Genomic DNA, 13365 nt, shown 5'->3' on the forward strand with positions numbered 1-13365 from the left:
TAGAACATACACTTACTGCACAAAACAGTGAGCTGCTGTAAGAACCCATTGCGAGTTAATGAGAGTTCCTCCGCACATATGACCGTTAGGATTGTAAAAGGCGAGCTGAAGATCAGCTTGCCATGGCCAGCTTCCTGCGATTGCTTCTCTGCCTCCTATTACACGATCTACTCCTACAGCTTGTGAGGCGTTTTTTGGTCTTACTCCACATTTAGTTACAGCCGTAGGATAATCTGAAAATTAATTAATGTGACGGTAAAGACAAATGTAATTCGTTTGATGACGTGTATGACGGTTCAGGTGCAGAACCGTCATACACGTCATCAAACGAATAAATAACTTTTCAGCTGTAAATAATAAACTAAATAATAAACTTTTCAGCTGTGTACGAACATTCAGAAATACAATTAAAATTAAATTTCATTTAAATTATCAATTATAGAAAGCCTATTTATTAATGAATTACAAATTCCTGGTTTTGGTACTTAAGCCATCGTGCTTATTAGCACTTCTAGGTGACAGAATTAAAAGTTATTAAGTGCAGAGCACTTGGTTAAATGTTCTTTGTCCATAGGCTATACAGAGTCACTAAGCGAACACTCTAAAGAATTCCTGCGTCTAATGTACGTATAAGAGATGAGCTTTGAGGCAAAAGGAGGGAATGAAGCCCCAGCTTGAAGCGAAAGGGAGAATGAGGGATGTAACATCCATTGCGAAGAAACATTGCCCTTTCCTTCATTTTTATACACAAATTGGAATTATGGCAAGCATAAATCAGTTTTATACCTTCACGCTACTGAAATTCATTTGAATTATCTTTCTCTTTATTATCCAGAGTGGTATGAAGAAATACATGTCGACATCATAAATCGAAAGTTAAAATGCAATATAACCTAATATAATTCATTAAAACAATTTTCTAGAAGATTGAACATATTCAAAATATTTTTGCTGAAGCTTTGTTACTATTTCAAATCCAGTTTTTACAAATGAAAGTCACACTTTCAATAATTTACTGAACGAACACGAGAATAGCAACTAAATAAATAAAATCTTATCTTGAAAGTTGTTACTGTTTTCAGTGCCCTGATTCCTTACTCTGTCAAAACACAAGTTATCAAGGTGAAATATTTGCCGTTAAGCTCTTGCGCAAGTAATCCAGTGAAAAAAGTACATAGCTACAACTTCAATAGTTAAGTTTCTTCTTCATTAAATAAATATGGGCATTCTCAAATGGCGCTAATTAATGACTGAGTAACATCATAGCTAATTTTCCTCTTAATGTTTGGCATTGTTATTTTGAGTTTATAATTTTAAGTGCATGAGTATCATTCGGTGCTTTGAATTCCTGGATATTCATTCTTAAGCTCGTAGGCCTGTCATAACCGTTTAGCTTAAAACTGTTTCATGAGTTAAATAAGAGTATTACTGCTAAAAAAGATCGCAGCATTTTAAAAATTATAAAACATATTACATTTTTTGGGGTTTTTCCCAGTTTTAAAAAACTGTTACTGATGAACTCTTCTTTGAGGTCAATGCTAAGATAAATAATACGCAACAAGAAATGGCATACCATGCGTAAATTTGCAATAATACTTTCAAAAGTTAAGCAGAACTTACTTCTTCTCCTGCAGAAGTTGCATTTTCTTTATATATATATATATAAGTTGAGTCTGTTAACAAAAATTCACTAAAGGTTTACAAAATATGAAATAGATAATAAAACAAATTCCAAATTAAGGCTTCCAGATGCCCATATTCGGTGGAAGATTGTGTTATTCAAAATTTGATGGCTCTAGGTACCGATGTTTTATCACAATGCGAGACACATACATATATTTGGGCATATTCTTCATTATTTAATTTCTTTAAATATAACACAGGCCGATAATATTTGGTGGCAACAATTTGAAAAGTGAACCGACATTTATAGAGAACCAACGCAAAATGCCAAAACGAAATTAATAGCCCTTCTGGGCTAACGCCCTTTGGGCTAATAAATCATCTTTGTCAAAACTTTTGTCTGTATTCTAAGCCTAATTATTAACTTCAAGTTAATTATGTGCAATTATTGGTATTATGACTATGCGGTATAATGGGTATTATAGAACAAAATGGGGTAAGTGGATGGAGGGGGGAAAATATTCTTTTATAAGGTGTCGATGCAAGAAAAAGTTTGAGGATCCCTGTTTTAAACCATCGACAAAATAGGGCTGACTGCCTTTCATTGATGCCCAGGGGCGTAGCTAGAGGGGGGACAAGGGGGCATCTGTCCCCGAGCGCAGAATCCAAGGGGCGCCAAACTGATGTTACGACATTTTAGAATTAAATGTTTTCCATCCTTGGCAAGTAGTAGGGGGTGCGAAATCTTCAGTTGTCCCTGGGCGCTGAAAACCCTAGCTACGACTCTGTTCATGCCCTAGGCTGTATCATCTTTTCTGCAAAGATATAAGGAATATTGCAACTAATACTAACCACAGCATCATAGGGATGAATCCAAGAAATCAGAACAGATGTTTCATCTTACTCAGTAGCTTCTGCAGCTAAAGATCCATTCATATTAATTTATTTAAAACCATTCAACATCGTGAACACTTTCAATGGGCTTACAGTCCTATAAAACCGCACTACCCATGACTGGAAAGGAAATTTGCATGTTCAGACGAAAATCATTTTTACTAAACTACAGTAGATGAAAGGAATCGTTTACCATATTTACTTAAAGATTCATTCTTTCATGACTGCACACCTAGGCAGGGGGAGGAAGTGTAATTGTCTGGGGTAATCTAGGAACTTTTAGGCTTCACATCCTTGAAAAACAAGCTCTGACGTTTCATTTATACCTTAGCATCGTGGCCGATGTCTTTATATGCCGTCTTTCAAAACGAAATGCTCCATATTACATTGAAAAAAAAGTTAAGAAGTAAAACACTATGAGAAATTTTGGTTAGTGTCCATGATGCCCATTGTATTATAGGTGTGAATAGAATCCAGCATTTCGAGTTTGAGTTGAAGGAACAGTTCGAAGCAGCATCACCTCAGCAAGGTAACTTAGAAGAATGATCGAACCTTCTGTTGCATTCACGATACCAAATATCAAGAGATAATTTGGAGACAATCAGCATATCCTCCAACTGATATTTTGTCGATTGAGAAATGTTTTGGGGGTTCAGAGGAGTACATGTGATGCATTATATAAGTACGTGGTTCTAATGTTATGATTAGTAGTGATATACGAACCACAATTTTCTTCATCTGTACCATCACCACAGTTATCATCGCCATCACATCGAGATGTTATTCTCACGCACTTACGATTTCTGCATAGCAGTTCTCCAACACCACAGGGCCCTGCACATAAATATCAGAATTTGTAAATAACGTAATTCTGGTGATACCAAATTTTTTGTCATACATTTTAAAATAAAATGATTTCTAACAGAGCTAATTTAACTGCAAAATAATGATTACTTACTTCAGAAAAAATACTTAAAATCCTTCTATTCGTACTTACTATATCCTTTTAAGGAAAATTTAGGTTATTCTTTAAGAAGTCTGACCGCGCATATATTTGACAAAGAAATGCACATGCGAAGCTTCTAGTACCTTTAATACTTAGTTTAAAATTTCACTAAATGTGTTTCGTTTTCTTTTTCTAAGGGCCCACCAGGGCCGGTGATGAAAACTGGAACTGTTTTTACTGAACAGAGAAGAAGAACAGAGAACGTAGGTAGTTCGACCTACGTTCGAATCCACGAGAAAGGGCGGGTTGCTTGGGCGTTTCCGTGGTCTTTCCCTGGGTGTAATGAGGATGCGAGCCAGTTTTTTTAGAAATCCTTTCACGAAAGCATACCTTCCCTTAGGCAGATAGCCTTCGCTTGCTTTGCCTAGCCAAATAAAACACAATACCCAAATCTCTTTCTTTAAAACACTAGGCTGTAATCACTGTAATTTTTTCATTTTTTTCTGTTACTCCTAAATTTTAAACAACGAAAGACATATTTTAACTTCACAAGCAATTATTTTGAAATAAGGATATTAAATTATTTTGTGAGTTTAATCTAAGTAAATTTTTTGGATTTTTTTTATAATTAAATATGGATAGATAAATGGTCTTCAGTAGACCTCGCTGAAATAATAGCATCCAAGCTAAATAATGTTAAAGTGCAGAAGCTATTTACGAAAATTTTCATGCCGTCAGCTATGACTGACTGCTTCATTGATTGTAATTAGCTCGTGAAGGATAGTTGTTCAGAGAATTTTGCGAAGTGAAATGCGTCGTAGTTTTATTAAACAGGGGTAAACCAAAGTACACCATCGATCTTAAGGGGCGTTCACACTAGGGTTTATCTGAGCTACGTTCACGCTAAGGCTTCTCTGAGTCGGTTACATGTGTCGACTCGCTCCACTACAAGTGAATTTCAGATTTTTCAGATGAAGAAAATTTGGCTTTTTGGCAGTGTTGGCTGCTCCAGATATCTCCATTACGTCAGATAAATCCTAGTGTGAACTGCCCTTTAGTTATATCTCGTTACTGAATTAGATTCATTCATTCATTCTCTAAATTTTCCTAAGGGATTGTATACTCACTCTTATTAGATGGGCATATCCACTATACTAAAGATGAGCCTAAAGTTATGATCTGGCACAGTTCATTCTTAAATAAAAGGATTGCAACGAACAGACTTACAATGTTAACATGGGGGAGGGAGGCAACGGAGACAATTTTTTTTCATCACTAAATAGAGCCTCGAATTAATCTAACGTCACGAAGAAAGGAGATTTCTGATCATGCTAAAAGCAAGAGAAATTGATGTAAAAATTAAATGATAAGCCATTCTGAGAATTTGAAGAATTTCAAAATACTGATATGCGTTCACATATTAATTTTTTGAATTATAGGAACATGTTACCAATTTAAAATATATTTACAGAATGTCACGGAATGAACAATCAATTCTAACTAATAAGAATAAGGACATATTGAAGAACACCAATATTTTATTCAAGGAAGTATACACAGTGCTTTAAACAAGATTTTTAGCAGACGACCTGTCGGTCCTGGATCGAAGAAGAAAGGTAACAAGTGCTTATAAAAGAATGAGTTTATCGTTTTCTTTTTCCCATTTTTTCTATTCTATTCTTTTTTTTTTTTTTCTAAAAAAAAACACTATTTATTGACGAAATCACTGTAATGTTTTAGAGAAAATTGTAAGGGGCGCTACGCCTTTCTTATATGGATTAGTGTAGAAAGTTTCAGTATTGATTGAAATTATGAGAGTGTATCAGGTTCAGTATTCCTCCTTACTTGCTTTGGGAACATTAAATGACCTGACTCGGAACAGGGAGCTTACTAAAGCTATGTTCAATAAATGTGGGAAGTAGACAAGATACACAGGAAGGGTATACGAAACCCTTTATTTTTCTCTCTTTACAATGATTTCCGGACTTCGGAATACAGAGGCCAACCACTTGTGGTCTGAACGTAAGAATATAAAAATATTAACTAAATTCTAACTAAACTAACTTTGGATTAATAAACAAGTGTCTACTTGAAGATTGGCCGTATATTAACAGAAAGGCCGTATATTAACAGAAAGGCCGTATATTAACAGAAAGGCCGTATGTAGTACAGAGAACTGTTAACACTACGATACGTTTAAAATTATCAAGAGGATTAAACCTCTGGCCTTGAAGGCAACCAGCAACCGAGTAAAACTGCAATGGCAAGCGGCCTGCTCCTAATCACTCCTTCCTCTCTCTTTCTTGGCAAAAAGCCACAACTTAAGTACTTGGCGTTCGCAAGACAAATTTGCATAAATAAGTTAAAGCTTTTAATTCTGGCCGGAAGTAGAAAATAAGAAGTGATAGTAAAGATTTAAAATAAAATAAACGTTAGTAAAACTTAAGATCCTTACAAGTGTAGTGAGAGAAGTTAAACAAATTCATTAAATGTGAATAATTTAGAAATTTGTATATATTAACTTATATACACTTGTGAGCAAAATTAAGAAAATACGCACATTATGTCGAATTCCTGAAAACGTGATCGACAGATTTTAGTGAAATTTGGTAAAAATACAGAAGGAAAAAAAAAAAGATATGTACCGTTCAAAAGTCATTTTGTGTTAGCATGATTATGAGTAAAGCAGGATAATTAATCACGTATAATTAATGATTATCAGCAACTGAACGGATGTCCAAAACCGAAGTATCGAACCAAAAATGAGCCTAATATGGCATATGGCTCACTCTCACAACCAGACAGGTACGCAGCGTGATGGCATATTGGACAAGAGGCAATTGAGGAGGGCTTGTGGAAGTCAATCCCACTCCTGCAGCAATTTCAGAATGGTTCTTGGAGGTGAATCGTGAGACGAATTCGCACTCCTAAGAGAATCCGAAACATGCTCCATAGGTTTAAGTTCACGAGATCTGTCTGGCCATTTCATGCGCGAATATTCTCACTTTCCAGGTAATTGTCGGCCAACTGAACCCCATGTGGAAGAGTGTTGACGTCCATTCACAGGAACCCAAGACCGAAATGATCCTTTTTCCTGATGAGGGAAAGATGGTATCGTGTTCCAGGATCTCTCCAGACACAGGTAAGCAGATAATGTATGTCCAGGCTAAATCTCAACTCATTTGAAAAAAGCAGGGTGTCTCACGGAAGTCCGGACCAAGGCGCATGCTGTCTGTCCGATGCTAAACAATTCTCTTCAGTGCTGCTGTGAGCGGAACCAAACAGTGGGTCTTCTGGCACATAGCCCTATCTCATGAGCCCTTTGGACAATAGTATACCATGAAACTCTGGTTCTAATGGCAGCATACAGCTCGCGTGAGAGCTCTGGAGCGGTAGCAGTCCTGTGTTGCCACTCTAAAAGGCGCCTAATAACAATTTCCATTCACCGTTGTGTATCTTGGTCAACCTTATCCAGATCTTTCCGATATGGATACAGTGTCCTGAAACTGTTTCCTCAAACTGCAGACCACACTTCACATTACACTGAGCTCTACAATCTCATGCGCTTGTGATTGGCCTGCTTTCAGTGGACCAACAATTCTCCACCTCATTCCGTATCTATACGTTCATGGCTACTCATTTTACCTGATATCTTATAAAATTTCCCCAAATCTTGGGAGAAACACGGCGCATGTCATGAAGGAATACGAGAACATAAGTCTCCGAAAACTTCTTGCGCGCTTTTATCAACTCCAGAATGACAGCTCCGCAGACATGCACTTATGTGCTTACGAATTTAACTCTGGGTATCCGCATAACTCTTCGGCGGCATAATTAGTACCTTTTGTCCAATAATTTTCGTAAAAATGGAAATAATTTGCAAATTCTCATAAATTTTCACACGAGTCTATAAATGAATATTGTTTATAAAATATTTCAAATGAAAATAACGGAGCGATTGCTGATTTCAAGAAATAACAAAAGAACCATGGATGAGAATGTGTACTTAATATTATTTTCAAATATTTTAGACGTTTATCAGATTACACAAACAATTTGTCTATTCCGGCCCAAATGCTCGTGCCTCTTCTGAATGCTAAAGGTCTCCATGCTAAAAGCCTGATGCTTCAGTATCTCTCATAAAAAAGTTGCATGGCGCTGGTGGTGTCCAGTCCAGCGTTGCGGTGAAGGAGAATGGCTCCAAAACTTTTTAATACGTCGCATTACCAAACAGAGTTTAAAATATGTTCATACTAGGAATTAAACTGCTGAAGTCTCACTCGCAAATTTACAGAAATTAGAAGCCTTGACTTTCCCAAGAAAGCCTTGACTTCCCAGGAAATGATGTGACCTTTAACTTCCTTCCAAGCGCTGAAACAACTTCTTATATAGCATAGAAGTTCTGATTTCTGCTACAAGCGATGACGAAATGGTGGAATTACATCTCCCCATTTCTCATATTGCAATTTTTTACATATTTTTAGAGGAATGCCTTTCTATTTGTAATAACTGAAGGAATATCAAACAGGCCATCATTCATTTAATTTTCTAATTGCATAATTCACAAGATACACCTCTAGCACAAATTTCGGAGTACTGTAACACATTCACCACCAGATGTTGAATGGAGTCATAACTCAGAAGAAAGCTTATTTTTTCGTACTGTTCATTTCTTTTATCATGACCTGCAATATTAATTCCTGTCGTCCTAACTGAAATATATGTTGCTTGTGCAATATCGGTTCCCTGTGTCATCTCTACCTGCCAGGAACGAAAGACGCTATTCAGCTAAGTATTTTCTCAGTATTACATGTAACTGTATACTTGAAAAGAATTCCAAAGAATATGGGCAGAATACACACTCCTGGCTCATAAAAAATCCATGTGAGTGCTCTCACGCTTACCTCAGACCACATTTTGAGCTCCTCGCGTTTTTAAAATATTACCACACAACACCCCCTGGGCACAGACCCCACAGTTAGCTGGATCACTAGTGCCATTTTTCCAATGTGCAAACTATCTACATCGCTCGTACAACGTCTTTTTTTTATTTTTTTATTAGATAGAACTCATGACTTACAATTTTTGATCGAACTGTATAGTGTTCGCATTGTCTACTCCTGTTTCATTCTTGGTTTTGAAAGAACATTTATGAATTTAAAATGAACGCATACATATTATTTAATAGGAAAACATATATTTCACTGTAGAATATCGGAATTCAGAACACACCGCAGTTCATTTATTCCTAGTTGTAATCTCTAATAGCTATTTTAAGAAAGTTAATTAACATTCTGAGATTGTACGGAGCTTCATTTCATTTCTTTATTTGAATACCACACATGAGAAGATTACGATGAAATCGGATTAATTAAATTTAGTATTAGGAATTTATTTCCACAAATCTTTTCTTACTAAAAGGAAGAAACATTTTCATTACATAAAAAAACGAGTGAAAACGATAATCTTTGCTTTTATAGGGAGATTTAGATAAAGAAGGGGCTGCCAGTTATATATCTGTAAACAAAAGGCAAAGACCCTGCCGAACTTACTGTGTAGGGCTGATGCGTGGTAACGAATGTGGAATCCTTTCTTTCCCACCATGAAATCACTTCGGAATACGATAAGCAAGGCATTACTGAGAGAAGTTATCGGTGGATAAGTGCCATTTCCGCAAAACACTCCATGCACTGGTGCCATTGGATGTATTCCTTCGTGTACGGATACGGCATCTGCCATGCACAGGTCAGATGTCTCGATGTCTAAGTCCTCGAATGTGAGACGTATTTTCTGAAAGGAAACATGAAAGAGTTTCAGTTTTTAAAGTTAAGCGTCTAGCATCAGGTGTTGCAAAATACTCTAGATTATTAAGATATAGAATTTTGTAAATTTATTGAAATGAGTAAGAAATAATTCTAGAAAATAAAATTTTCAGCTAAATGTGAACTGACTCAGAGAACACGAATTTATTTAAAACAGGAAGAATATATCTGTAGAACTAAATAATGCCGTTAATAAATCTGCAGTGTAAACGGTTTATCACATAACTGAAATCAGTTTTTAAACTAAAGTTATTAAAATAAATATTTGTTTCCTGCAATTTTTATAAGATTTATGCTAAGGTAGAGTCATTGACTTTTCTAAGGTTATAGAAAATGCTGATACAGTAAAAGCTACGGCACAATTTGGGTTATGACTGATGATGTGCATTTTCGCAGAATTTTGCCTTTTTTAAGACACATGATTGAGTCAATTCACTAAAATTCAATGAAAATGTTCGATAAACACTCGTGTGCAAAAATAGGAGAATTTGCAAACATGTGTGTAGTTACGAAAAGTATTGAACCAAAGGTACTAATTATGACGCTGAAGAATTATGCAAATGTTCGGAGTCGAATACCAAGCGTACCAAGCTGTGATTGTGGAGAGCTATAAACGCATGATGAGTTTTCGGCAATTTATGTGCTCTTATTCTTTCACGACATTCGCCGGGTTTGTCGCAAGAGTTGGAAAAATTTTATATCAGGAATATATATGAGGAGATACGAAGGTATGGATCACGGAATGAGATAAAGAACTGTCGGTAGATTGGAGACAAGACAATCACAAGCGCAGGTGGTTACACAGCTCAATGTAACGCCCAGTGTCGTCTGCAATTTTTGGAAACGTTTCAAGACACTGGATCCATATCGAGATGATCTAGACAAGGTTGTCCATTATCGAGAACCACGAATAAGGATCCTTCACGACTCTCCCGTGATCTGTGTTCTGCCACTAGAACCCGAATTCCACAGTCAACAATTAGCTGAAGGCTTCATGAGATACGGCTACGTGTCAGGAGACCCGCTGTTTGCGTCCCGCTTACTGCAGTACGCAAGGGATCGCGTTTATCATGGTGCAGACAACATGCGCCTTGAACCAGACTTCAGTGAATCGCCGTTCTTTTTACAGATGAGTCGAGAGTCAACCTGGAAACAAAATTCTCGGAGTATAGCTGCATCTGCAGAGAGCTTAGAACACAATACGATCTCTCCGTCATCAGGGAAAAAGATTATTATTGTGGTGCAGGAGAAAGAGTTTGGGCAGGCATAATTGTTGGACGTTCGCAAACCCATGCATATGTTTGGCAATGGCTCTCTGACTGTTATGAGATACAGAGAAGAGATCTTAGAGCCTTGTCGACAACGCTTGTCCTTTTAGGGCTCAGCTGGTGGACGATTACCTGGAAATTGAGAATATTCGTCGCATTGATTGGCCTTCTTAACCCTTTAAAGCAAGTCTGGGATGCTCTTGAGTGGTCAATTTATCTCGCCATCTTCTTCCGAGAATTGTCCCGGAGTTGACAATTACCTTTCTGCGGGAGTGAGATCAACTGCCACAGAGATTCCTCAACTGCCTGCTGCCAAGTGCGCCGCCACTCTGCGCGACCTGTCTGGCAGTGAAAGGGACCATACCACATGTTAAACTCATCTTCAGTTCGATATCACAACGTAGGTTTTAGAAATCCCTATACTAAGAAATTTGCTGATAATCCTGCATACATAAAATGACTTTTAAATGGTACATCTTTTTCTCCGTTATAGGCTACTAGACGTATCATACCAAAGTTCCTTAAAATCTGTGCAATTAGTTTTTTACAGAAATTCCACATAATGTGTAAATTCTCTTAATTTTACGCACAAGTATATATATATGTATATATTTACAAACAATAAATATTTGTATGATTATTACAAATGCAATACTTCTTTTCCTAGTGAAATATATTATGTCAGAAACATTTTGTTAGAGTAGAAATTATGATAATATGATTCGAAATCCTACATTTTACTTCTTATTGTTAAAATTTCTTCTACCCCTGTTAGCTCTATTTAAGTTACTCATTAATAATTTTCCCTTTATTTCAAATTAAGTATCTTGTTTTTTAGTTTTTTTTCTGAATTTTTTTTTTTTTTTAAAGTTATTTAGCTTGCGCTGATAGATAAAGTTCAAATAATATTAATTAAACCTTAATTTGAACTATATGGTGTGGAAAATTATTTTTTGAACGTTTATGATGTTTAACAAACTGATTAATAAATAATACAATAAGTTAATAATGTTAACGTTAAGTTTTCTAAAGTTTTCATGCCAGAATGGAAAACATCTGGGTAGTTAATTTCTCTATTTTTACAATAATACTTTATAATATTGTTAGTTACAAATTCAAAAACGCGATTTGCAGTACTAACCAAATAACTGGAAGTAATTAATCTTATAAATGCTTATTAGGAGTCCATAACAATGAGTATTAAAAAAGTGTATTTACTATGAGGAAACTGGCTTTTGAAAAGGAGATCTGAAAATAATCGGAGAGCATTTTAAAACTGAGTGAGTGATTTGGATAAACAAATCATTTATGTTAAATTTCAGCTTATACTTTTATAAGCTATCACATTTGTTTTATTGAATTGTTTTATTTCAATCTTTCATTATTTTTTACTTCGTGTTCATTATTTTGCATTACTGCACAAGATTTTGACAAAGTTGCAATTTTAACAAAGTTTGGGGAATTTATGAATTTTTAAAGTTTCATGTCGTGCAAGTTATACAATTTGTTAAAATTTCGATTTCTTATCCGAGGCTCTGAATGTAATTCTTAATGTAAATGCAATTTTAGCTTTGTTCTAACTTCCTCTGTTATTACCCGGAAAATATGTATTTTACTACAAAAAATGCTATAACAAATGTGGCACAAGTTATGAACCACTTCAAGATGTCTGTTGTATAACATGAACTAAAAGGTTTTATTCCTAAGTCTTCTGAAAGACACGCCAATTTAATTCTTCCGCATTCTTGAAATGACAGAAGAATTAACTTACTTATTTCTTTATTGTGTGAGAAGGCTTTTCTGCAGTCAATTTCCTTCCCATGATACATTTTGTTTTCTCCTATTTCATACCACGGAACTCTGGAACCACGGACATGACTTCCTTTATTCGTTCATGACTTCCTTTATTTTCTTTAGAGAAGAATTTCTCTCGTCTTAATATTTTTCATCTTTTAATTTAACGTATTACATTTTCCTTGTGCTCCTTGTTTTATCAAAATTTTCGCAGACGTTTAATAAAAAGAATCTGATTAAGCTGAAATCGATGCAAAGCAGTAATCTAAGTAATCGGTTTAAAATGAAAAACTAAAATAATCTGCTTTAGCTTAACATTTTCAAGTATGAAAACTGTTTTAACAAAATTTGACGATCCGCATTAATTCCTTTTTATGCAAAATGTAATTCCCTTGCGTATTTCTATATCACCTATTATCCTTTATAAATCTTAGAAAAGGAAAATGTGTTTCATAAAAAATTTAGTGTCTTGCATTCTTTATTCAGCTACATACTTATTTCTTGCTTATGTATACTTATTTCCGTTCTGTAAATACTTTCTATCCGCAAGTGTAGAATGTATGACTAACTGAATTTTTGTGCTCTATTAGAATCTAAATATCGATCAGATTATTCCTTTCAAAAAAGTTAACAAAAATATTTTTAAAAAAATTTTACAGTCGTAGTGAACTGCTAGTGAAGTTAAACGGCATACTTTATAAGGTATTTCTCCCGCCTTTCTAGCGTGCCTTCGTGATGTAGTGGTTCTGCACACCTGGTGCGTACTCCAGAGGTCCGCAGTTTGGTTCCAGGGAAAGGCGCTTGCTTATTTTTCATCTTTCCTGCTTCCAAAAATATACCTGATGTCTCCACAGTGGCGCCCGAACTAAAAGGGTGTTGAATGAGTATTCTCCACACCCAGGATTTGGCGATTGGGCCCCCTAAAAACCTCAGTCGCCCTTTTAAAAAGGGGAGTATATAAGGTATTTCTCCCACTTTCCTAGCGTGCCTTCGTGGTGTAGTGGTTCTGCACGCTGGG

At 35.7% G+C, this 13365-nt stretch overlaps 1 protein-coding gene across 1 annotated transcript in view; it reads right to left on the reverse strand.

Annotated features, from left to right (window-relative positions):
• LOC118194198 (chymotrypsin-like elastase family member 2A) overlaps positions 1–13365 on the reverse strand; it is a 40491-nt gene that overhangs the window by 15081 nt on the left and 12045 nt on the right. The window contains exons 3-5 of the mRNA XM_035365414.2: positions 9016–9253; positions 3241–3351; positions 17–233 (exon numbers count right to left, since the gene is read on the reverse strand). Of these exons, the coding sequence (XP_035221305.2) occupies positions 17–233; positions 3241–3351; positions 9016–9253 (566 nt within the window). The remainder of the gene's footprint in view (positions 1–16; positions 234–3240; positions 3352–9015; positions 9254–13365) is intronic.

This window comes from Stegodyphus dumicola, chromosome X1, assembly GCF_044657685.1.
Source record: "Stegodyphus dumicola isolate Sdum_Otavi_A_Nest chromosome X1, ASM4465768v1".
Classification (NCBI taxonomy): Eukaryota; Metazoa; Arthropoda; class Arachnida; order Araneae; family Eresidae; genus Stegodyphus; species Stegodyphus dumicola.